Source organism: Leptidea sinapis, chromosome 33 (genome assembly GCF_905404315.1).
Source record: "Leptidea sinapis chromosome 33, ilLepSina1.1, whole genome shotgun sequence".
Lineage (NCBI taxonomy): Eukaryota > Metazoa > Arthropoda > Insecta > Lepidoptera > Pieridae > Leptidea > Leptidea sinapis.
This window is the reverse complement of record NC_066297.1, coordinates 9,401,851-9,429,071: the sequence shown is the minus strand read 5'-3', so window position 1 is coordinate 9,429,071 and position 27,221 is coordinate 9,401,851. Positions and strand designations below refer to the sequence as shown.

At 33.2% G+C, this 27,221-nt stretch overlaps 1 protein-coding gene across 1 annotated transcript in view; it reads left to right on the top strand.

Moving 5' to 3' along the window:
* LOC126974696 (uncharacterized) overlaps window positions 1-27,221 on the top strand; it is a 72,591-nt gene that overhangs the window by 12,759 nt on the left and 32,611 nt on the right. The window contains exons 2-4 of the mRNA XM_050822269.1: window positions 6,185-7,316; window positions 25,163-25,742; window positions 26,415-26,545. Of these exons, the coding sequence (XP_050678226.1) occupies window positions 6,189-7,316; window positions 25,163-25,742; window positions 26,415-26,545 (1,839 nt within the window). The 5' untranslated portion in view covers window positions 6,185-6,188. The remainder of the gene's footprint in view (window positions 1-6,184; window positions 7,317-25,162; window positions 25,743-26,414; window positions 26,546-27,221) is intronic.

The following is a 27,221-nucleotide window of genomic DNA, read 5'->3' as shown; positions in this document are numbered from 1 at the left end:
AAAGGCGCGTAGGCTGAAGGTTATTGAAAGTGAAGCGATGACATAAGAAGTCAGTAAGCTGATAGGTGGGCGGTGGCTCCAAATTAACACTACAAAAGGCGAAATATTTGTGTAGCAAATAGCCTCGATAGCTAGTTTGAAATAGGTTGTTTGAACTACGGACAAATAATCCTTGATTCTTTCAATTTATACTTCTTTAGGAGCGTTACACAAAAATGCATAAAAATACATGCTAATTCGACACCCTGACGTTAGCTAGACCATTTGTGACATACTTCAGCTACTTATAGATGAAAATTTAGTAAACTTCAATATGTATAAACAACAAAAAAAGAAAAATAAAATTTCTAATTGGACAAAAATAATTTAATTATATCTAAAATAAGCATTATTTAATTGAAATACGCGGTATAATAATAGTTTGTTCTTTTGACATTTATTAAATAGCACGAGGAATAATTTTTAGTGATATTTTTTTGGTTATGTTAAAGAAGTATAACACACACAATTAAAAAAAGGTTTAAGGGCCAGCTGATAGCATTTCAAATGTATTCTAAGACCGAAATCATATTGAAGATGCGTGAATAGAAAAGAAAAGAAATATATTTATTAACTACATAAATTGTGACAGTGACACACAAAACTTGGTAGTCATTAAGCTACATCAGTTCGAAAAGGGACTTACGACATCTAACAACAACAAAAAACGAAAATATGAACTTGGAACCTGAAACAAATCATCTAATCCCGATAACTTTTGACTGACTGTATTATAATATATACTAGCCGTTTCCACCCACTTCACTGGGCGAATTTTAAAAGAAAATAAATTAAATTTTATTCATCTTATTACAAATATAATAAAAAAAGTACCCATAAACCATTTAGGATATATATATATATATATATATATATATATATATATATATATATATATATATATAAATTTCGCATCAAATGGACCACCAAACTACCAGTTTCATGTCGATACGATCAGTTGATTAGGCGTGATTGAGCCTCAAACAAATATCATTATTATTATATTATATATTTAGAAAGCACACAGACGACGTTGGTAATTTAATCTTCATCAACCACCATAGGTTCAGACATATAATATATCGTTAGAAAGTTATTGATAATAAAAGCTTAAAATTGAGTTTGGATTTCTAAGTGATAGAGGGCAAAAGCTATTTAGGTTCAAACATTTCACGAGTAACATTGAAAATGAGGATTGTTCACTAGAACTTGACAATCTTATAGAATTTGTACATCTAGATAGATGCTGTAAAGAAAACCCATGAAAACAGGCCAGGTTTACTACTATAGTGTGCGTGACAAGCTATATCTTACACTCGCGATCTGTGTGTCACATTGTGTTAGTCTGGATTAATTGCTTTAAATAGAGGTTTACTGTCAACCTCAATTTTGTTCTGCCACAGTCTATCGAGACGTACTGGTCCAGAATGTATTGAGAGGCAATCGTTAAAATGAAAATAATTTAATAAAGTCATACTGAACTTTTTGCAGTTTTAGGAACAGTACTCTCTTCAAGAAGCTCCGTAAAATCTTTTCGTCCCAAATAGCACAGTGTCTGAAGACGATGGTTTTTAACCAGTGTATGTTGCCAGACATTCGGAAAGCACACGTAGTCGATAACTATGGACTTGTGAGTTACCTTATGGTCGCTCAGAGGCTTTGCTCGGACTGTCCCTGCGAGGTGGAATCAGAAATGAGGAAATTCGTAGAAGAACTAATGTCACCGACAAAGCCCTGATGGTTGCGAAACAGAAGTGGCAATGAGTGGGGCACATTAGCTCGACGGACAGATGGTCGTTAGGGCAATAAAGTCCTCGAATGGCGACCACGTACCGGGAGACGTAGTGTTGGTAGGCCCCCCACATAATGGACCGACGATCTGGTCAAGATTGCCGGATACGTTGGATGAAGGCAGCGCAGGACCGATTGTCGTGGAGATCTTTGAGGGAGGCCTTTGTCCAGCAGTGGACGTCTTCGGGCTGAAATGAATCAATTTGCACTGCTTTCCATTAAAATGTTGACGGCTTCCTTTGATGGCCGACTAGAACATGTAAGGTTACAATATAAGGCCTATATTTTCACAAGCGAGACGTAACATATTATGTAATGCCTCAAGAATTTGTATATTTGTCTTGACACTTACAGAGGTCGAAGTTAATGAATCTGATAAATATTACGGCAAAATATCAATGCATTTTGTTTTCAAATCAAATTGTTTTGAAATAAATTAAACTAGGCTTAAGTAAGTTTTTTTTGTTATTTGATCACCGCCGCCCACATACAACAACACCAGAGGAATCAACAATCGACACCACATAAGTAAGCTTTATTTATGAACGAGGAATCACAGGAGACTTGCGAATAATACCTTGGTCGTACGTGTAAGAAAAGTAGGTGAAAACCGTACTGTAGAGGACTCTTATTATGTTGAATGTAATTTATAAAACGCACAATATCAACATTCTGTTATATCATCTTTGAATCCGGACGTATATTTTAATATTCATGTTACATTTTAATTTTATCTATGCAGAGATTTTTGCGTTTTGCCCGGACATACATACAGACAAACGGACAAGCAGACAAAACTAGTATTAAGTACTTTTTTGTATTCAGTATTGTTTGTAGAACACACAGAAAGTATTGTTCTATAAAGAATAAAAAATAAATTATTGTATTTTTTTTAATTTCTATAAAAAATAAACTCTTTCATCGGAAAGATGTAGAGTATTATCATGAGAGATGTTCTTTCTCTGTCTCAGTTTTACAGGAACTTAAGTCATACCATTTGTGTAGTATCTATGGATTACTAACGCAAATATGCACCAGAAGCCTTCGAAGCCTACGCTCAGCCTTATTTGGATATACCTATTAACATATATCTGACTCATTCTAAGTTATAGGTTATCGTTAATTTTAACGGTTGATATTTAAGGATTGCTTTTGAGACAATGATTTATTTTAACCCTGAAAGTTGGGCTAAGAATAATAGAATACTAAGCAATAAAGAAAATAATCCGAGATTCGCGAAAACACAATACAGTTTGTAAAAAAAAAATACCAGTCGGAGTCTCCTTTGCACAGGATGCCAGCATTTGTATATTTTGGTCTGAAGGGCGCGTAGTTAGTGAGATTACTGGGCAAATGAGACTTAACATCCTTTGTCTCAAGGTGACGAGCGCAATTTTAGTGCCGCTCAGTATTTTTGGGTTTTTCGAGAATCCTGAGCGGCACTGCATTGTAATGGGCAGGGCGAATCAATTGCCATCAGCTGAACATCCTGCTTGTCTCGTCCCTTATTATCATAAAAAAAAAAAACTAAATTTTGTCAATAATTATTTCACTATTCGTTTGCTCTAAGGATTTTGAGTTAAATTCATTTAAATTTGATTTTTAACAGATATTTTTATGATTTGATATAAAAATATCTTTCATAGTTCAAATGTGAATATGTTTCATGCAAAAATAAATAAATTCTTCAATGATATTCTAATGTAAATATAGAGAACAGAATAACTCAATGTCACCAATCATTTGTTTCATTTAGATTTCTTTTGTAAATTTTACATACCTGTACTTAGTTTAAAAAATCCTTATAGGATTAAAATGCGTGTGATTATACCTTATTTGTACATTGATGGTGCAAAGCACGTGGAACTAAATATATACTGTATTTGCTGTTAATGTATGTAATAATTATTACACTGTATGTGATTTCTTAACAGAAGCCTTAGATAATTTATATGTTTAGCTAGCGCCTCTAGGCAACGCATAACAAAAGACCAAGTTTATTGCTTTAGTGTGCATGACAGCTACGTCCTACATATACTACATATCGCGATACGTCGGTCACTTTGTTTTAATGTGCATGCGTTGCTAAAAATAGTGTAGTAAAAATAGTGTTGAGTTTTTCGATGTGTTAATTTATTTTAATGTGCATAAATTATCGAAGACAGGGTATTTTATTTATTGAGTTATACTGAGAAAACTACTGAACTTATCGGAATAATACTTATTTCATAAGATGCGGCGTGTTTCGGAGAAGTTTTTAGTATGTAACTTACTAGCTGCCCGGACAGACTCCATCCTATGAAAAGTTCGTAGACTGCAATACTTTATAAAGTTGATGATACTCATTCTAATGTTTTCCCGGCCGGTACTCCCGGGACCGCCGCAACCGCTATGTCCCTGCATTTTAAATCTGTGATATCTTATACTTATTTGGATAAAGTTTCATGTTGTATTGCTTAAAATGTCGAAGAAAGTAAAGGATAATAAAATTATGTCTCGTAAAAAGTAAAAGATAAAGTTATTCCTAAGAGATAGACAATATTCAATCGAGGACTTTTTTTAAACCTTATTGGGATGTACAATACTGTAGTTACATTATTAAGATTTATCTCGTAGAGTTCAGAGAGCGTTTGCAATGTAAGCGCAAAAAAAATATGTTCATTTACGATATGACATTAGAAAACTCTACAATAATTATCAGTGTTTCTCTACTATATTATGTATGTATTAGACATAATATAACCCTTCCCCTTGGATCACTATATCTATTGAAAAAAGTCTCATCAAAATTTAAAAAGTCTCATTTAAAGATCTAAGCATACATACAGACAGACAACGGGAGGCGACTTTGTTTTATTTTATTGTAATAATATGTAGTGATGCGGATTATTTGTCCGGACCCTATATTTTATTACTTAGAAATATCTATATATTAACAATGAATTATAATCAAATAGACAACATCTCTTAAAATCCTTATCGAATATGAAAAAGAAACCCTTGTATCAATTGGTCAAGTTAAAACATCTTTTAACTCAATGTTGTAAAGTTCAAATTGGACTCGCAAATATAATTGACAATCAAAACTCGTCTCTATGTCATTATGATAACGCCGAATCATGTGTTAAACTTTGCCAATATAGCCTTGAACTATTGGTTTAAGAATACACTGAGATTTTTTAAGTAACCTCCAATTTTGTTTGACTCAAACAAGTTTACAATTCATTTGAATTAACACAAAGGACATTTCCATACAAATAAATAATATCTAATTGCCTTTAAGTATTCATTAAAATATATTTTATGACAGACAAAAAAATCCAATATTCATATCGAATAGTTTTATTTTTATAGCCTGTGGCTTCTATTATAACAGAAATCATTATGATTATACAATATTTATAACTATGACTTGATTCGAAAATATATTATATAACCCTCTTATAGGTGTATCAGTAATTATTTTATTCATAATAAGGTATAATATGAATATAATATGCAATTATTGGGGTTGAGCCGGTTATCAACTGTAAAGTACATCCTGTAGATGGAGCCACAACCTGAGAGTTGAACAAGACATACCAAGATCTACGAACGATACGTCACTCGAACGTTTGGCACAGTGGAAGAGTGCTCGGACTGATATGAATATAAATAATATGAAGTCATAATAATATTATTATATATTTAAATTGTTAATACACATTATTTTCTATATGTCACTTCTTAACTGTCACTTTCATGTTACATGATATTTTATGACATTTAAAATGTCAGTGATCTTGGTCATAGGGTCGGGTGACCAGGGCGGACGAGTCATATTTTAGGGTTTAAAGTATAATTATTAATAGTAATTGGTAACTTAAAAATTTGACAATCACCTATGTAATTTTCTGTATGTAAATATAATTTGCCTTTCTTCATTTTTGGAAACAAAAATTATGTTATTTTGAGTAATACTAACCGAACGTTTAAGTTTAAAGTGAATAGGTATTCGGATGTCAATTGAATATTTTTAGTAACAACTATAAATTATTATTTTAAATTTGCTAGTTGTACTAATTTAGAGAAAAGCAGTTATAAATAGAGTAAATTTTCGGTATTCAAATCCAATTCATGTCTTAAAATGTACGAAAAAATATAATAGCTTAAAACAACTTCTTTCGATTAGGAAATAAAAACAATAATTTATTTATTATTAGTTTTACCGCAACAACTTTGGAATCTGAGTTAACTAGAATAAGAGAACAGCATTTGATTTTTATATTTTTTTATATACTTATTTGTATTTTCATCTAAATTCTAAAAGAAAAATTTCTAATATTGACTAATGTAATATTTTTGCTTGTTTCAGAAAAATGAAGCCACTGCTTTTGTCAGTGGTAGCGATAAGCTTTTTCCTGGCTATCCAGGCACACCCAGAAAACATTGAAGATGTTAAAGAATTACCTCAAACCAAAGAACCAGTAGTCGAAGCTGAAGAATCAGATCCCCAGGCGAGGGTTGAAAGATGCACCAACTGTGGCTCACTCAATCTTAAGCTTAAGTCTCCCAGAGATGTACTTGCATCTTTGCAGAACTACCCAGGGGCTGAAGTGCACACACAACAGTCCTTCGAAGGATGTTCATCAGAAAAAGGCTGTGCTGGTATCAAAGTAAAAGATGGACGAGTTATCGAGAAATACGGGAATGCAGATAGTTTCAAAGCCGCAGAAGCTTCTGATAGTAATAATGAATTTAATTTCATCACAGCTGCTTCCTTAGCTAATAAAGCACTTGCTGGACTAGGTGATAGTCCATTCTGGTGGATGAACCAAGAATCACCATTCAAAGGCTCTGGAGGTAACTTCCAGAAATTCAGCAAATCCAGTTCCAGTTTTTCTAGCAGTGGTGCTGTGGGAGGTGCCGGTGCGATCGATGGCTCTTTGAATCTAGGTGGTAATCCATTCCTAAACGGAGACTTTGCTAAAGGTTTCGCTGGATCTAACCTAGCTGGAAATGATAAATCATCTTCATCCTTCCAATCATCATCTTTCCAATCGTCTTACTCATCAGGAAATGGAGAGATGGATCTTTCTAAGAATCCGTTCCTGAATGGTGATTTCAAAGTTGGACAGAGTGCTCAAGGTGGTTTTGGAGCCCAAGCTGGGCTAAGTAGCTATGGAGCTCAGAGTGGATCTGTATTCGGTTCAAACTCCAATAGCTTCTCTGGTTACTCAGGATCCTCCCCACGCCCATTTTCAGCTGGTTCTGGAGTGAATCTTATCCAGAACGGACAGAAAGCGAGTGCATTTGACTTTGATCAGCAACAAACACAGCAAAACATTGATGAGCTGTTCCAAGGAAGTGGAAACGTCCAGGAAGTGACTGGTGGTGAGCTGCAGCAGACCTGCGCTGGCCAGGGATACGTGTGTGTGCCAAAAGCTCAGTGCAACAATGGAGTAGTCAACTCGAACGGAGCTAACCTGCTTCAGGCGAGAACTAAGGTAAGAGAATTATTAATTTCTTGATTGGTTGTTTATTTTTTAAACTGATATAATGAAAATTATCATCAGTTGTAGCAAAAATTTGATCGTAAAATTCAATTCACTTTAAAATGACGAGCCATATAGACCAGTGGTTAGTGACCCAAACAACTGTATTCCTGGATTTATATATGTTGATATATATATATATTGTATTAAATATATGAGGTCGAGCATAGTAGTACAGGCTTTGCCTAGTTTGGGGCAAGATAATTTATATTCAAGTGTGTCGACTTATATTACTATAAAGAAATACATTAACACAGGTTCTATAATATACATATAATTTAAAGTCTCATTACATATCTGTTGTTACATCACCGATATTTTGACTGCAACCTCTCCTATTCACTATTCATTTGTATTTACTATTGTAAGGTTGACCTTATGATGTTAAATCATTAATTAACTAACGTGTTACTTCTCGAGAACCACAGAACACTTGTAACAGTTATAAGATATTTAAATTTAATTATATTACAAATAATATCCAATGTTGTATGATGGTCGACAGTATATATACAAAACGATACCGCAATGAAATCAAATAGAATTATTTAAGTCAAATTCTTTTTTTATATTAAGGCCACGTCGAGGCAGCGATACGTAATTCTTAAATAAATGTTTCGTTGGTTCACTTTTTTGTTTTTTCTTCTCGTTTCGTCGTTAATCTTTAGTTACGTAAGTTATAAAGGAATGCTTGAGGATTCGTTGTATAATTCATGCAATTTAAAAACATCGTAGGAGTAGTTTTTCAGAAGAAATAGATTCCGAAGTTATTTCTATAATATACTTAGTTCAGCGTAATTTTGTTTGTTTTTCACAAAATCACACTTATAGGTTATAGTTTATTAGATAAATAATTATTATTTTCATCTCTATAATGTTATTGTGAAGTGTTTAGTCGAGAAATTATCATTTAATATATATTTGTACGAATAATTTAAACTTTGTGTTTTTTTTAATAATAGCAAACTGTTATCGATACACTCTACCGACCTTCCAAATTCACGGTGTAATAAATAAATAATCAAAGTAACAGAGGTCACATTCTGAGATGTCATAATCAAGTGTGAAAAGGTCTTGTAGGTTTGTGTTTCTCTTTGTTGCGACAAAGACTATATCAATATTGGAAACATAACGTACAAGTCTATTTATCTCTATATATTGTTATCCAACATAAGAAATCCAAGAAAGTAAATTAATTATTTAATCAAATGCAATCTAATAACCAGAGGGTAAAGATGGATACTTACGTATAAAATATAACTAACTAAAAAAAAACTTAAATAATGCCCAAATACTTACGCATATTCTGAAATATAAATTTAAAAAGGCTTCAATTATTAATTACTACATATTTATTTATTTAAAAATAATTAAAATAGATATATTATATTTTGTACAACCTCGAAGTTTATAAATATTACTGTAAAAATATCGTAATTATTTTTAAACATTCAATATAGGATCATCAATCATGAAAATTCAACATCAAATCAAAGTCAAAAATGACACTTTTAATGCATTTGAACAACTATTTCAACGTAGGTATTAGCGAAATGACATTTGTATACTTGTATCTACCTACCTACATCCTTACAGTGGTCAAAATGTATTACATTACTGTTACGACACGAGTTATGTCAACAAGCCTGGTGAGCGTTGACCCGGTCATCTTTTATTCAATCACTAACAATGACATTGTTTGAAACTAGGCAATATTGTGGCTTTTGAAGTATTCAATATGGACTGATGTAGTTGTGAATAAATAAAATGCAGTCAAAACGTCTTAGGGTTTCTATGAATTATTAATGTGAAACCACACAATTGCTTTATACTAACTTATGTTACGTTTGAGTATTTTTTTGAATTACTTTGCACAGATTGTGTATATGAATAAATCCTTAAATAATAAAACTCTGAATATTGTTTTAAAAGTGTGGCAATGACGTATTGTTCCTCATAGCTCCTCGTTCTCATCAAAGTTTCCCGAGGGTGACAAATGATTAATGTACAGCTTTGACATTCATAAGAGTAATTTTTGACCTACCTGAATGACTATATTAGTATAGATACATCATTGACAACTATGTCTATGCATGTTATTGTTTCTCTATATACATTTGTCATTTCTCTGCTCTGTGGCGTGATACCGTTAATGTGGGAGTCGCATAACCGATTTTTAAACAAAACTGGAAGGCACAGTTTTGATACTTTTGTCACAAATTTTATAAATCAGATCATAGGGTGTTAAATCAGAAATATTCAGTGTTCCGTACATAATAAGTAAATTACTATTTTTTATTAATTTGTCAATAATATTTCATAACATCAAGAATTATTTCGTAAAATATGGTCAGGCCTGTTGTTATAATGAAATTGTTTCACAGCAGAACTGTCAAACCGTGCGTCAATAAATTCTCTCAAAGAAAATATGTCCATACAAAACAAATATTGAAAATAAAAATAATTATGAGTCCCAAATCGAAATAAAAACTATCCTATCTCTCAAGTTGGAGCAAACTGCACTCCATGAAGTAATTCCCATTTAAATCCGTTCATTAGTTAAGGAGTCCATTGAGGACAAACATTGTGACACGAGATTTATATATATTATTAAGATTAATACTTTTTAGGGTCCGAGCATATGATAACGAACAGATTAAATACTAACTAAAATATATTTCCGTAAAACAATTACGTTTTATAACCCAGAGAACAACGAATATGAAAATTATTCAATAACATTAATAACAGTATTACCGACCCCTTAAATAACAATTTGTCGTAATAGTGAAAGTTCAACGTGTTTTTTTTGGATATGGCAACTCGCGTGGAGACGTTAATAAAATATAATGAAACGGAAATGTTTTCGCCCTCATTCAGAGTTCCTTATCGTTAAGGTTCAAATGGGTTCTATCAGCATATTATTTTACATATATTATTATAATACAAAAGCCCGCCATTTATTTTTTGTCTAGCAGCCTAACTAATAACCTCAAAACATATTATTATCATGCGTTTGTGCTGTTGTACTCTAAGTTATTAATAAAGAAGGTTTGTTATTTCTAAGTGATTTTCCTCACTTTTGGGATTAAGTATACAAATGTATACTGTACCAAAATTTATGGACGATCCGGGACTCGGACCCGCGCCTCCATAGCCAACATTCCGCATGATGCATGATTCGTAAATGTTGGTTTTAGCCACCAACGTTGGTAAGAGCGCTGGGACGTAGCTCGAGAGGCGCGGTTAAGAAAATATGCGACATTCAATTGATTCATCATCAACAGATTGATGACAGACGCAACGTTAATACAATCATAGTACTAGAATATAGTAGCGTACCTCTGTCAGGTTGTCGGTATGCCCGATGATGAGGAAAATAGTTAATGTAACATTTGCAGATAGCTGGTTGCTATGGGTAACTGGTTGTCGATTATTATTTAACAAGTTGCCCGTGCAGACTTCGTTCTGTCAAAAATTAAAACTAAAAATTAAATAAACATAATGTCACTTCCGAGTGACCCCGTTATTTATAGCTCAACAATAAACGACAAAAACACAATAATAAGTTATCTATTTCGTAGACTACAATGCTTTATAAACTTGATGATACTCAGTCTAAAGCTTTCCCTGCCGGTACTGTTATTAAATCTGTAATATTTTCGAAAATATTCATTTAAATTACATTCTGTAAAAGGCCATATTGATCTATATTAAAACAAAAATGTTTTTAAGATACTTAATTGGGTGAGGATTAATGCTGTTTAGCTTAAAAACTCGTAAAAAGTACAGGATAAAGTTATCCCTAAGAGATAGACATAATATAACATCGTGGACTTTTTTGTAAACCTCATTAAGATGTACAAAAACTGTACTACATTATTTTGATCTATCTCGTAGAGTTCAGCCAACGTTTGCAATGTAAGCGCAAAGAAAATATATTCATTTACGACATCATATTAGAAACCTTTAAAATTATCCGTATTTCTCTACTATATTGTGCATGTTTTATACATATAACCCTTTCTCTTGAATCACTTTATCCATTAAGAACATCCACGAATCAGAACGGGGGTAAATTTTCGGAGTTCGGATTAAAAAGGTCACGCGTGGCGAGTGTAGGTACTTGCTGCTTTATTACAATTGGCTCTGTACCGACTTCAAAGATATCAATATGTAGCACATACAAATAATAATATTTCATTAATATTAATCGTATTGGTTTGCATGTGAGATGTATTAAAGTAAACCATTACTAAGTTATTTTATACTTTTTGATTTTTGAAGTTGGTTTTATAAAAAGTATTTTTTTATTATTTTACGTTATCTTAGAAGTTTGAATTTTTGCACATCTTCAAGAGACTATAAACTTGAATATATTTTATTAATTTCAACTGGATACCAACACCCGTTACCGAGATAAAGGGTCTTGACAGACAGACGGACAGTTGAGGTACGGAACCCTAAAAGTATTTCTAAAGTGTATTTTAAACACGGAATCATTGGTGTTTGCTGCCGTTTATTATCAGGTTTATCAACACGGCTGCACCTGGTGGCGTCCGTCCATATAGCGAAACTTATTTTTAAGGCTTCTTATTTTTAAGAGAAATCGCTATGCAAATAAGGCGAAGGCTTAATCAAACGTCTTTATCTTGAAATATCGGCTCACATATGGCAACTTATACTCAGGATATATTATAACGTGCCCAATGCTGTAAGTTATTGCTTATTTTAAGTGTCTTACATAAGAAGCAGATATTTTAGTCGTCATTCCTTACAAAATAAGTCTAGAATGCTTTAAAGGCTTTTTGAGAAGATTAGTATTGTACGTATTAGCCTGTTCATAGCTGTTACCCGCGACTTCGTCCATTTCCGCATTTAGTTGTGTGGAATGGTCATTTTTAGGTTTAAGTTTTTTCTATTTTATTGCTTTATTACAACTTTGTACTTAGCAGTAAGTATTTTTGCGAAAACGTTGTAAAAAAGGGATTGAGAAACATAACTAAAATAACAGATGTTTATGCGGGGGTGAGAAACCAAGGTAGTAAGCAAGAGCTCCCTAACTACCGATCGATGTACGACAAACCTCTGACATTTAACTCTGTAATTTTTTAAATAAACACCAGTTAAGTCTGAACCGCCCCGTGATTCCTTAATTATAGCATCATAATAAATATTAGTATCCTATCCCACAATATCCGACACTACAGTTGTAACCATATTAATTTTTGTTCCAAATTACAATGCCATATTCATATAAAGGGTGTAATCGTTATGTGTTACCAGACGATTATTCTATGTATATATGTATCTGTATAGCCGAGTGGTTAGCGATCCTACCTTCTAAGCTAGAGGTCCCGGGTTCGAATCCCGGTAGGTGCAAGCATTTATATGATGAATATGGATGTTTGTTTCCGAGTCATGGATGTTTAAATGTATTTATGTATGTTTAAGTAAGTATATTGTATTAAATATATCATTGTCTTGTAACCCATAACACAGGCTATATATGCTTAACTTGGGGCCAGATAATTTGTGTAAAAAGTGTGTCAATATAACTATAACAGATATCAATCAACTTTAAATATCGAAAGTAGGTACGTTACCTAAATAGTAAAATGACATCAATAACTTATTAGAAATCAAATGAGAAGTATCCAAAATTAGGTATTATACACTCCCATACATATAGTATGAGATTAGTAGAAAGGCCATTTTATCGCACAACAATGTCGTAACTTCGAACATCTACTTTAAACACCAAATTTTATATTTACTAAGATTAAAATATTACTCGATGAAAAGGTAGTTTTATTACTTTGTGAGTTTAATAAATAGTATCATTTAATATCAGTAAATAAGCTAAAATAACCTTTTGAAATAAGAAAACTAAAACCTTTCCACTAATCCTATACTCAGTGAATGGGAGTGTTTAATATCAAAATTTTGGATACTCTTGCGATTATTCTGGGTTGACTTATAAACAGGTTACCCTTAAGTTTTTGATCACATTTTGTATATTTTCGTATATTAACATTTTCCTATACAAAGATGAGCAAAATTGTATAGATTTAACTAACTAAAAAATCTCTTTATTCATGTAGATCAAGGAAATGACACTTTTATTTTTCTTTTTACCAGTTACCAAGATATACGAAATCCTAACAAAAATATCAATTAAAATCAATAATATTTTTGATGCCGACCGTACAATGTCAGCAACAATAAATCGGTATTTAAGTATATTTCATAATATCTGACACTTGGAACTGTTAACGGCTCTTAGCATTCATTTGTTTTTCCAGTTATCAATCAGTTTCGGCAATTATTGAAAATAAGTGTTTCTAATTGGTTGCGATTTTGAATAAATGTTTTATAAAACGATTAAATATGCGCATTCATCTGCATGCTGATTTTAATGGTAGAGCAAACGAGATTAGGACTGGGATTGTCACTAGGAACCACTGTAGGTTACTTATTTATTTATTGGTAACACCATAGATTTATTACAATTTATACGTCTAGATAGAGTCTTTTGCTGTTATACAACCGATAAAAACAAGCCAGCAATATAAGTTTAGTGTGCGTGAAGCTACGTCCATTCTTGCCTAAGCAACTGAATAGAAAAAACAACTCAAAGTCGATAATCGAACATTGCACATTTTTTAAAGAAGGTACCCACCATGTAAAAAAACTTTCACACAAAAATCTCAAATTATGACAAAACCATTACAATAAAATACATATACCCTATAATCCCATATAAATCACCATTCCATATTCATGGTTTCTGTATAGCCATAGATAATTTATACGTTTAGGTACAGTCTCTTGCTGTTAGACAACCGATAAAAACAGGCCAGGAATATTACTTTAGTGTGCGTGATAAGCTACGTCTTACACTCGCGATTGAGTTATTGTGTGTGAATTGTTCAAAATAGAGGTTAGTTCTAAACTCAATTTTTAATCTAGAATATAGTTATCTTATGAATTAATATAGTTTTTATTTTTAAGATTTTTCAAGAATGCTAAGCGGCACTGCATTGTAATGGACAGGGCGTATCAATTACCATCAGCTGAATGTCCTGCTCGTCTACGAGTTCTCGTAGTTCCTTATTTTCATAAAAAATATTTTTTTCCGATTGTCAAGCAGCCTTGAAAATCTTTTGGTTTATTCTCAGATATAACTTAAATCCCAGTTTATTTATAAGTCAGTTAGATTATTATGGAAAAATAATTGCAAAAAGGGTTCTATTTGTTATGTTAAATTAGATTAACTTTTGTGTTTTTCGTCAACGTAGCTATTAATATGGATATATTATTAATACGGGTATGGGGATCCATACCCGTTAAAAGTAGTTATTGAGAATAAGATTAAACAAATTATATTTCTACAATAGCTTAAACCACGGAAGTGCTAAAATTATTTAATTATGTATCAACTAAAGAAATAACAATGGATAGGTAGGTAATATTAATTCACACGCGATTTAAACTATGTTTGACATGAAACTGTTTTTTTTATATAGAATATTATACTAACGTCATTTAGATTAAGTGGGAACTTTAAATACAAATTTTGCGTTAAAATTTTTAAAAACTACTCGATTATTTTATATAAAAGGGGCAAGAGCAAGCCTGATGGGAAATAAGGAGGAAATAGATGATAAAAATGTATGGATACTGAGGAAACTGTTAAAGGAGGAGAAAACTTGACGAGTTTCTTGCCGGTTCTTCTCAGATCTAGGCCTCCTGGTAAACTCTTGAACCGAATCCATCAAAATTGACTTTCATAAGTGTACAAATAGTACCTACATGAATAAGGAATTTTCATCTGATTCCAACCCGCCATTGGACATACCGAATATCAGGTGTGAAGTTATGCGTTGCCGGCCTCCTGCCACCTAATTTTACCTTTACACGACGGGCTACAAAATCTGGTGGTGTGGCATTCCTACACAGTGCGGTTTTGAAGGAGCTTTCTTCTACGTACTACAAAGCTGTGGAATGATATTCCTTGTGTGGTGTTTCCGGGACAATACGACATGGGTACCTTCATAAAAAGCATGTACCTACACCTACACCTTTGCAAAAGACTGGCGATGCTCCTGTGATTCCTTCGGTGTTGCAAGAGAATGTTGGCGGCGTTAATCATCTTTTTCACTTTACATGTTTGTTTTCCTCTTCCATAGTGGATTAAAAGTATTTTATATCTAACTTAATAATGTTAAATAATATAATGCGAGTTGGCTGTCTGAAAATTCAACCGGAATTAAAACCCAATTATCACAACGTAATGAATTGACCTACAGTAGACAACCTGACAGTCCTAAGCGCGACCAATATTGATTTTTGCCCACAGTCTCCTGCATCATCAAAGGAGTCACACAAGTGTTATTAGTGTGTCCGTACGCCTCGTATATTCCAATCTGTTTTGTGAACGGCTGTACATTTTATTTTATTTATTTATTTATTCGAACCACCAGTGATAATTACATTAATTCACGCGACAATAACAACATTCAACGGTACGTAGACGTGGTCGCTAACTATGGGCCTTATGGTCGCTCAGAGGACAATAAAGAGGGCTATGCTCGGAGTTTCCGTCAGAATCAGAAATGAGGAGATCCGTAGGAGAACCAAAGTTACCGACATAGTCCAAATGATCGCGAAGCTGAAGTGGCAGTGGGCAGGGCACATAGTTCGACGGACAGATGGCCGTTGGGGCAGTAAAATCCTCGAATGGCGACTACGTACCAGAAGTCGCAGTGTTGGTAGGCCCCCAACAAGATGGACCGACGATCTGGTCAAGATCGCCGGAATACGTTGGATGAGGACAGCGCAGGACCGATCGTCGTGGAAATATTTGGGGGAGGCTTTTGTCCAGCAGTGGACGTCAGCTGATGATGATGATAATGAAGCAGCAATACAATATTTAATCTAAACTTAATTCTCAATCTTTTAAGGCAGATACAGCATGCAATTATTATGAAGCTTACAAATATTTATATGATGTTATTAAATGAAGTACTTATACATAATTTAAAAACGCATGTAAACGCACACTTAATACCGAAAAATAACCACATTGGAATAGTTCTAAGTCGCTATATTTAAATAAGTAAAATGCATTTTGTTAATATTACAAATTAGAGAATGTTTTTGTGATCAAATCGTGAAGTTTTTTAGCGACTCACGCCGAGACAGAGTTGTATGTTAAACCCACTTTGTATTTATTACGCATATGGATACCTATAGGTCTTTACGCACGCACAGAACTTTCAACCTACCGACTCCTAGAACCAATATTGGGTTTCGCGCGCCTCTTCACAGAATGTGTTCATCATTGGATTCTCACATTAATGTCGACCTGTTTTCGCACTCCTCTACTGCTTCATTTAAGACTAAGTTAAAACAACAATTACTGTCCTTATCTTAAACCTTGTATCTTTATTCATTATTATATCCCTGTCTGTGTCTTTATTTATATAATACTGTGTATTCGCCTAAATATTCTATTGTTTACTTATCCTATCGTTCTGTTGTCATGTATGTAAAATTGTATTCTTTTGTGTTCTCAGTGAAACTGTTCTAGGATATATCTAATATTGTAATTTGTATATTTATTTAACTTTATTTGTACTATAGTGATGTATCTGTTTGTTTCCTTAATAAATAAATAAATATACTAAATTTACGTACGGTTTTCACCGGAAAATGATATAATTTATACTTACGCATAGATTTCAATAATTTATTTAATAAGGTCAAAATGACACGTTTGTCACACACATACAGTCAAAGATTTACAACCAACTCGGAAATGTTGATCTGAGAAAAAGTGGCAAGAAACTCATTGCCACTCTTTTTAATCAATATTATTAAGTACATTTTTCAGCATTTTACCTACATTTTATTTTATATAACGTGTGTAAAGTGCACCAAAATTACACAAACGTGTTGGCTTAGCTACTTGTGTAAATAAAAAAAGAGAAAAAGAGGTTATTAATCTTACAAAAAAAAAAAACGTTTTACACTCAAATATTTTTAACAGCGTCGGTTATTTTTTATTGAAAATTAGAATTTATACATTCGAAAACATATGCCTCAGAGCTGTGAAGAATGTGCCTGGCTTAAGTCCTACGATTGCTTTTAACACTTATATTAGCATGGAGTACTTGTCAAAAGATAGTGTATTCAATACATTGAATAGAATTGACACTGATAGATGAATTCTTGTCTATATAGCACATCGCATTATGCAAAGATCTCAAAATTAGCTAAGTCTGTATTGTGCAAACGTAATGTATTTATGTACCTAGATGTAATTTAGTATCTATATATCTAAAAATTTTGATATCGCAATAAAAAACTTCAACTGTTACTAGAGATAAATTTAAATTAAATCCATTCAAAATTTGATAAGTTTGAATATCCATAAAATTCTTTTTCTTTTTCATTTTTAGTAGTATTTCGTCGCTGTACGCGCGCACCGTACTAAATTCAAACTCATGTTTTTCCGAAACGCGTATAGAAATAGCGCATATAACTTCAAAAAATAACTCAATAACCGAGCATGCCACAATAAAAAAAACATTTAGTGGAAAATTAAGCGGATTTTTGAAGTAAAACTTCTTTAGGCGTGACTTGGGGGTAACTCAGAATATTTTTCTGACGGAAGTAACGTTAGTACTTCCGGCAGAAAAAAGTCAATTAAAGCAATTTTTAACCATTATAATTTAATGATTAAAAATTGTAGTCAGCTTTGTAGAACGTGGAAGAAAGCTTCTTGTAAATCGCACTGTGGTGGACCGCCACACATCCAGATGGTGGGGATGATATCCTAACTTGTGGCGTTCGTACGAAGGTGGAATTCGGCGGCAGGAATCAGGTGTAACAGCTCTTCGGAACACTCCTCATGATAAATACGGTAGAGAACACACAATGAAGCGATGTCTCTACGCAACGCCAAGTGATCCAGCCGTTCCCAATTCAAGACAATTCGAGCTGCTCTACGTTGCACGTGGTCAAATGGATCGAGCTGATACTGGGGTACGCCAGACCAGAGATGACAGCAATACTCCATATGTGGCCGGACCTGCGCTTTGTACAGCGCTAGAATGTGGGCCGGCTTGAAGTATTGCCGTGCTCTATTTACGACGCCCAGTTTCTTCGAAGCCAATTTGGCTTTGCTCTCCAGATGGCCGCGGAATTGGCAATCGCTCGAGATATCGAGATCCAGAATTCCGATACTAGGCGAGGATGTAAGAGAAGTGTTGTCGAAGAGCGGTGATACGACAAATTTTGTACAGTATCTGACATTATGTTGTAAAAGCATATATATCGCCCTATAAAAGCTCGACTCTACCGAGTAGTAGGCATAATAAGTTTATGTATGTTCCTCGTGCTAACATTATGATTGTTCTAGTTACTAGTTATCTATTCCGTCAAGACATTCAATTTTATAAGTACAAATGTAACAATAAGTGGTCAGATGTAAAGTCTCCCAGAAATCGATTAAAGTGTCGCAAAAAAATATTGACAATGATCCAATTATCTACACAATTGTCTTCCCAAGATTTAGACGCACGATGTTCTTACAATTGTGCTCTTATGCAACTGATCATTACAATAATGGCAATCGTGGGATTTTAATCGAATGATAGAAGGTTCTATTGTAAATAAATACACCTCTTCAATCAGTGTTATTAATTAAGGAATTATCTGCATGTTAATTAATCTGTGTTTATTATAACAAGAAAAATATCTACATTCTAGCTTCGAGATCCTTCTTTAAGCGCGTTATGAAAAAATGATGAGAGTGAAATTTTAAGATGCGAGCGCATCACTGTAACACAACATTTGCTACATTCGTTATTTTTTTTGTTTCTTCGTCCATTATTAGGATAGGCAAATGGTTCAAGCCCGTACAGCCGTATTCGTTATTTAATAATTAATTGTCAAAGCCATCGTTGCTAGATTTTTACAATATTGTTCTTTCTACAAACGTAGAATAGCACGAGGAATAAATAATTTTTTTAAAGATTTTTGCTTTGTTAGGCCAAAGAAGAATAACTTCTTGAGTGCATACATAAGTATACACACACTTTTTTATTGGAGAACAAATGAGATAAATTACCTCTAATACAAGTGTTAGAAATAGAAATATATTTATCTGTCATAGGGAGTCCTGAAGCTACATCAGTTCGTAAAGGGGCCGCAACATAGGGAGAAGAACTGATGAGAAACTCCCAACCCATCTTTTAAATCCAATGACGTTCTATGTACATCACTGTTCATTGTTTAAATCATATAACAACTTAGCCTACCTAATATATTATATAATTTTTGCGGCTGAACTAGACAAGAACTGTGCATCATTATCGTTCATATAATCTGCTGGAGTATTAAAATCAGTCTTCTCTGTCAAAGAAGCTTTAATATATTTCTTTACTTTGTGCTCAGTAAGTCCTAGTATACTGTGGTATTTTATTGTAAAATCGAATACCAAGAATAATGAAGGAGCCCGTTACTCTAGGTAACTTAATAACTAATTTATTAATTCAAATTTTCTTGAATTCAGTAATTTTTTTCTAGCATACATTATATTCATACAAATATATTTTGTTAGGGAAGGGTTGGGATGTTCATCAACTTAGATATTTCCCAAAGCGATGAAACTGTTTCCTCTGATACTTTGTACTCTTAATCAGCCCTTTTCCAGAACATTCCCGCGTTGATTCAAAATTTTTACGAAATACATACCTTCATAAGATAAGACAAAGCATGTTGCTGGAAAAGTTATTTATTCAAATCACATAAATGAGGTTTATAAAAATCATATATGTAGAAACTGAAGTAATTATCTTAAATAATTAATTAGCGCCATCAAATTAAAACATTATATTTCATATCTAGCAACCCTATTTGATAAATGGTAAACGCTGTTACAAGTCGTATTTACATAAACATTTATACGCAACATTAATCCTCCGTAAACCGGAATTTACATTATGATAAGCACTGAGGATTATCAATCAATGGTTTTTAAATGCTGCCGTGTTGCAATTGCCGCCAAGCGCCATCTTGGTTGGCAAAGGTTCTTCTTAAACAGCCAATACTTGTTCACGCAAGTTCTTTATGGTCAATCATTATATTTTTATATATTACTAGCTGATACCCGCAACTTCGTCCGCGTATACACATGAATAAGCACGTAGTACTTATAAATATCTTTATTTCTTAAAACTTTATTAACTTTATATTAAATAAAGACATCGCCATATTTTATCAATTTACATAAAAATAATTTGATAGATAGTCAACAACTGTAAGTAATCCACCAACTATAGTTACATAAAATTAAGTTTATTTTTTACCTCCTGAGAAAGTTAGAAAGATATAAAAATTCTAATTAGTTATTCACTTTTAAACTATTATTTTTATTTGATTTCTGAACGACGGGGGACACATCAAAGGAAAATCAAAACTGTTATTTTTATGTAATTCCGAGCATTTTTCGTATTCATTCAACCTTCCCTGGACTTCCACAATTAATTTAAGACCTAAATTAGCCAAATCGGTCCAGCCATTCTCGAGTTTTAGCGAGACTAACGAACAGCAATTCATTTTTATATATATAGAAGATGTCCGTGACAATATTTATAAAACAATGAATTAAAATTATTTGTTTTTAATTTCAGTAATGAGAAACGTTCAAAAATACAAATAAATAAAAATATTTTAAACACATGTATTATACAACGCTATAAAGAGATTTATTACCGATTAAGTGCGATGTCGTTCATTATTTGTAAGTATCTTTTATTTGTATTCATACAAATATTAATTTGTATTCATACAAATATTAATTTGTATAGTTTCTCAGAGTTTCCCTGCAAGATCGAATCAGAAATGAGAACCTTGACCATAGGAGAACCAAAGTTACGGACATAGTCCATATGATTGCGAAACTGAAGTGGCAGTGGGCAGGGCACATAGTTCGACGGACGGATGGCCGTTGGGGCAGTAAAGTCCTCGAATGGCGACCACGTACCGGAAGACTCTATAGGCTCCCTACAAGATGAATCTACGACCTGGCCTTTCGACGGGAGGCCTTTGTCCAGGAGTGGACGTCTTCCGGCTGTTGAAGAAGAAGAAATATTAATTTGTTTATAGTTTATAACAAAATAAAATCAAATGACCATTTAATGATAACAATATGGTTTATAAGCAGTTGCGTATTTTATCCATAATAATTTTTGTTAACATTTTACACCCCTCCAAATTAGGTATCTACCTACTCTATAAAAATTCGAACGATACGCATTCTTTGTTAAATAATATTCACAAGGATTATACTAATTACATCTTTCCCAAGACAACTCTATCAAAATTATGAGATGGTTATTATTGAATTATAAGCAACATCATTACCGCCGAAGATCTTAAATCAAAACGAAACGTCTTACTAAGTAAAATTTATCGACACGCCGCCATGTTGATTTATTTGACAAGTCGCCATTTTGTAATACGGCTCTCTAGGTTGTTTGCAAAGGTAAACATTGCTTTATTGACATGTAAAATTAGTTAATTGACGGACGATACTTGCTGAAAGATTTATAATAGCTAAATACATATGAGTTAGCTGATAAAATATATTATGTGTTTTAAAATATAAAATAAAAGTTTATGACATAATATTTAAATATAAAAGACGTTTATATGTGGTAAAGGTTACAATAACCTAGATGACTTAATGATACCACAGATTGGGAATGTAGCGACCCCCCCTGAAAATGCCTGACATTTTAAAATATATACATGATAGATATATTATGTATTATATAAAATATTAAATTTAAATGTAACAAAACTTTATAAAAAAGGAAGAAGTCCTCTGAGTTTCTCAGGTCTGAGGCATAAATTTTCGAATAAGTGGTACTGTTTGACGGTCAATAAGTAATTTATAGTCCTATTTGGAATAAAAATATTTGAATGTTAATTTATATTTTTGCAAATATAAACTAAAACTCATATTTTGATAGATTGAGAAGAAACGATAACAGTGTTGTAATTTTGTCATTGCTATAAACTAATGATAATCTAGATCCCGTCCAATTGTTACGATAGTGATATCTAGTGATAGTGTGATAGTGTAGATGAGAAGATTTACAGCGAAACCTTTTTTTTAAGAAAAAGCTTTAAATTTATTTAAACATTGGTCAAACATCAGCTGGGACTTTATTACGAAAGTGCACTAACAAAACAAGTTTCTATACTAACATAATTTGTGCGTGATTCTTATTGCATAGGTGCTAACAATCGCTACATAACATAGTAGATATTGCAGCAGAAATTATGTTATAATTCTATTTCGAGTCCCAAACTAAGGGTAAAACACAGTTTTTGCATTCAATTATTGTAAACGGTATTTCGCATGCCACTGGAATTTATTTGTTAGGAATTATAGCTTGCGCTCGTATTTTAATGCGTGTTAAATTTTGTGTCGCACTCTAGAATTATCGTAGGTACTTTTATATACATTTCTGTGTTATGTTTAAGTATCTATAGTAGTGAGAGATCTTTAAAATGTAACTCACATTTACCATTTTACAATATTAATTTGGATATACACGTTATGAAGGCAAATTAAACTCAAAAACTTAGATAATTTATAGGTCTAGATAGAACTGTTACAGCTGTGAACACGTCGACAAAAATAACGGCGAATGGTTAAGCTCTATTTTCAGCAACGCACGCAGACCAAAACAAAATGACTAACAAATCGCAGTGTCGAGAGATGTAAGACGTACTCGTATATATGAAATGATCAGGAAACGTCGGGTTAACTAAAATAATAATAAAAATGTAACTTTAACGTAAAATCTAATGTAAAAACACAGTTACAATTACACGCGTTTATACCTTTATAAAAGTGTTTTATTTAAATGTGTAACACTCACGTTAATCAAACTAAACTATTGATTTTTTTTCAGTGTAACTGTTAAATAATTTTATCTGATGGATATACAGCTCTTATCCATTTCATCGAGTGAAATAATCAGCGAATGTTAATTAAAATACGTTTAAAACCGATTACAGCGCGTAATCGTGACCCGGCGCTCATTAATGAACTTTCAAACCTGAAGCTAGACATTGACAGATGGACGTGTTGAACATCGAACTGGTGTCAACCGTTTAACCAATAAGTACTGTCGCATTCAAAATACAATTTGATTACATTGATTTACGGCCGTTTTCAATAACGTTTCTCTAGTTACCGATACGTTGCTGTCAACGTTTAATGACAAGATCTTATCTATCCATAGTTATAGTCCAATGCTTTATGTCGATAGGTTATTGAAATGTAAGTAAGCGTAAAAGGATAGATTTATCTAACTCTAGTAAGTTAAACTAAGGATAGATAGGTTATTGAAAACGGCCGTTAAAGGTTTTATTGTATGACCTTAGAATAGTTCATAACAATTAATCAGTAATAAGTTTTTTTTATATTTATTTTGTATAAATTATGAAGAAAATTTAATCAAGTATGCGAAAAGGTTCCCTGACCATCATAAATGATAAAATTACTACCTATAATCCAAATATGTAACTTATCTTTTTATTTCCATTAATTTTGTACCATTATAATCCTAACTTTATTACACATGGGGCATTAATTGGTTATGACATCATTAAGTAAGCATAAATAACAAAAACTTTCATTAATAATAGGTTTACAAACAGGGTTACATTTCGATTTTGTTGTATATTAAGGAGATACGCTGCTATCTTATTTAGCTCAAGTGAGAGAAGATCTAATTAAATATATTAATAACACCACACCACCACCACACTAACTATTTCCTTCAGAATAGAGTTAGGTCAATAAGAAATTGTTGGTAAAAAAAATAATTAAGATTGATAATCACACTAAAGCTTAATAAATCCCCTAATTTGGTAGTAGTTCGAGTAACATTTCAATTCATCCCTTGATGCAAGTGAACAAATGTAACACTAGTCGACTAATATGTATCAGGTTACCCGGACGCATATATTGCATAGAAACATTTAGATACAAATTTTAAATGAAACCCCAATCTGATATATTACAGAGTTTTTTAATTTATTAAAAACAAACATTGTAATATGTTAACTATAATTTATGATAACTAAAACCAACCTGCATAAATAAATGGTATAAAAAATAAAATTTACGCGTTATCTTCTCGTCTGTACTCGAGTTAACAAGTCCACGCAAATGTGTGTCAGCATTTGACCTCTTGCACCCTGCCGATGAAAAATGAACCCTAGCTAACATCAATTTAAGTTGATATTACACCAACAAGAATATTTCGTCACAGTACTTTAAGGATTGCACACGTATTTTGGAAATAAAAATTAATTGATACAGCTATGGTAAGATTTTGTAGTTAGACGCGTATGGGAATCATTTTATATTTGCCTAGAACATTGGGTGTTAGATTTTTACCAAGTCTAGAATTAATCTAATTTTCTCTAAAGGAAGGATTAGGGTAGGCTTCAAAAATATCAGTTAGCCACAGTTGTTTGACCGGAAGTGTGGAATTTTAAACCGCTAAAAACCTTACCTCTCTACAGTACCTGCTATCTGCTATCTGAAGCTCTTCACCTCAATACCTCCATATCTTTTACCTCCCATTTCTTCACCAGCAGGTATTCCCTAATAAACCCCGTCATTACAGTCTAGCTTTCAATCGATAATGATGGTTTGGATAATGTTAATTTAGAAAAACATTTTTTCTTTTTTGTTACAGAAACAATACTGCAACTTGGGCTCAGAAATCTGCTGCAGACTAGAAGTATCCTCCATCGGAGTATCCAACACCCAGGGATCTCTTGGCATCGGAGGAGCCACTTTCGCTGGTCAAGGAAACCTCTTCCAATCCAACTCGTTCGGGGCATCCCAAACTGGCCAAACTACATTAGGAAAACCGACCACGAGCCAAACGAACTTTATCGATACCGACTCTTTCACAGCTGGAAGTGAGAATGCTGGTGTTTACCGGCCTGGGTCTGTTGGTTTAAGACCAGGTATCCCATATCTACCACCTGTCGATAACACTAACAGTGGAACAGTCATATCAAGCACTGCAGTCCCGAAACCCATTATTGTTACGACTCCAAGACCCTATGTGACTCCCAAGCCCACTTATCTACCACCTGTGACCTCTACTTCAGCACCAGGATACTTGCCCCCAGTTGCTGAGCAGACAATCAACAGAGAGACCATAGTTCCACCAAATCCCCCACCGAAATACGACGAGGGTCAGATCATCCTTGATGAGACTAGAAATCCGAGGCCAAGACCTCGACCAACACCGAAGGAAGTTGCAAGTAAGTATATTAAAATTAAAATGAGAAAAAAAAACATCAGCAGCAAGACTCACATGACAGTAGCTGTACATGAGTTTGATGAGTTATATAGAGATTCATAAGTGAAACCCGATGAAAGATGGTTCTGTTACCCCATCGGATTATTCATAATTGAATTTGCAAAAAATATTTCGGACGTGATCCATATTATGATCAATTACGCAGATGAATTATTGTTAACAGTGTTTTACGTAAAAACGAATATAAGTAAATTACAATTATGACTACATTTATCAGAAATATTTGATAGAACATACTATAACAAGTCAGCTTCAAGCGACACGTTGATGATTACTGAGCCGATACGTCATTTTTCACTCTGATTGGTGTTTCAATTAACAACTTATTAATCTTAATGTTCATATCAAAGTTGGATGTTTAAGTAACTTTTGTTTTTTTGTTTGTTGAAAACAAAAAAAAAACTATTTTAAGGACCGAACTTAATTGTTCCGGAAAGTCTAGCTAGATGCTCTTTTCACTTCAAAAATTGAATCTAAATTGCTTAAGTGAGTGCAATATGCGACAAAAATCAGGACCGTATGTGGTGGTCGTTGTTGTCTGTTTGCCTGGGAGACAGGTGTGACTATTATATATCATATTATGTTCTAACATGTGTCTTTTTGCCATACCTAGATGACATTCCTGCCGGATGTGCCGCTGCTTTGAAATGTACACCAATTGAGTTCTGCACAGCTGAAGGTGTTATCTCTAATACTTCTGTGATCCTCACCAGAGACCAGGATGCATACAGAGTTCCGCTTACTGTGAGTTATTATTTTCTATTATATAAAGAGCAATAAAGTTGAGCAAATGCTAATGGTTTTATAATCAAAATACTATGGAGCTAATTCCAAGCGTGGGTGACTGATGACCTGTTAATCAAATTTGGTTACAGTAAAATACAGTCGCTAAACTTTTCTATCTTCCTGTATCATCTCTCGCTGTTAGAATTTTTCTTCTCTCTTGGACGCTTGGTTTTCTCAGCCACACTATCACGCATGCCACAATACAAGTAATAGAACAATTTCGTAACTCAGCGGTCTCCTTTAAATTTATACCTGGGCGAAGGCCTAGGGTTGGTACATACAAAAAAATTGAAACGCGGACGGCGCAGCGCAGCTAATTCAACTCGGACAGCGACCAGTCTGGGTGGCGCACGGCGTGGCATTCAATAGTATTATCCTCCCAAGACTGCTTCTCGGTCGTGTAAATTGTGTGTATGTGTGCGTGCGTCGATTTAGGCTCTCTATTATGAAGTTAAAGTACTATTCTATTCCTGTATTGTGCGCATGCTAGCTACTCGCTCTAAAACATTAACATTATTTGTAAATTTAGTTTCCCAAGTGGGTACACATTAAACTATTGCAATCAATTTTCTGAATTGGGAGAATATGCCTAGTATCTATATTACATATAGTAACGTATTTATTAACTTATTTA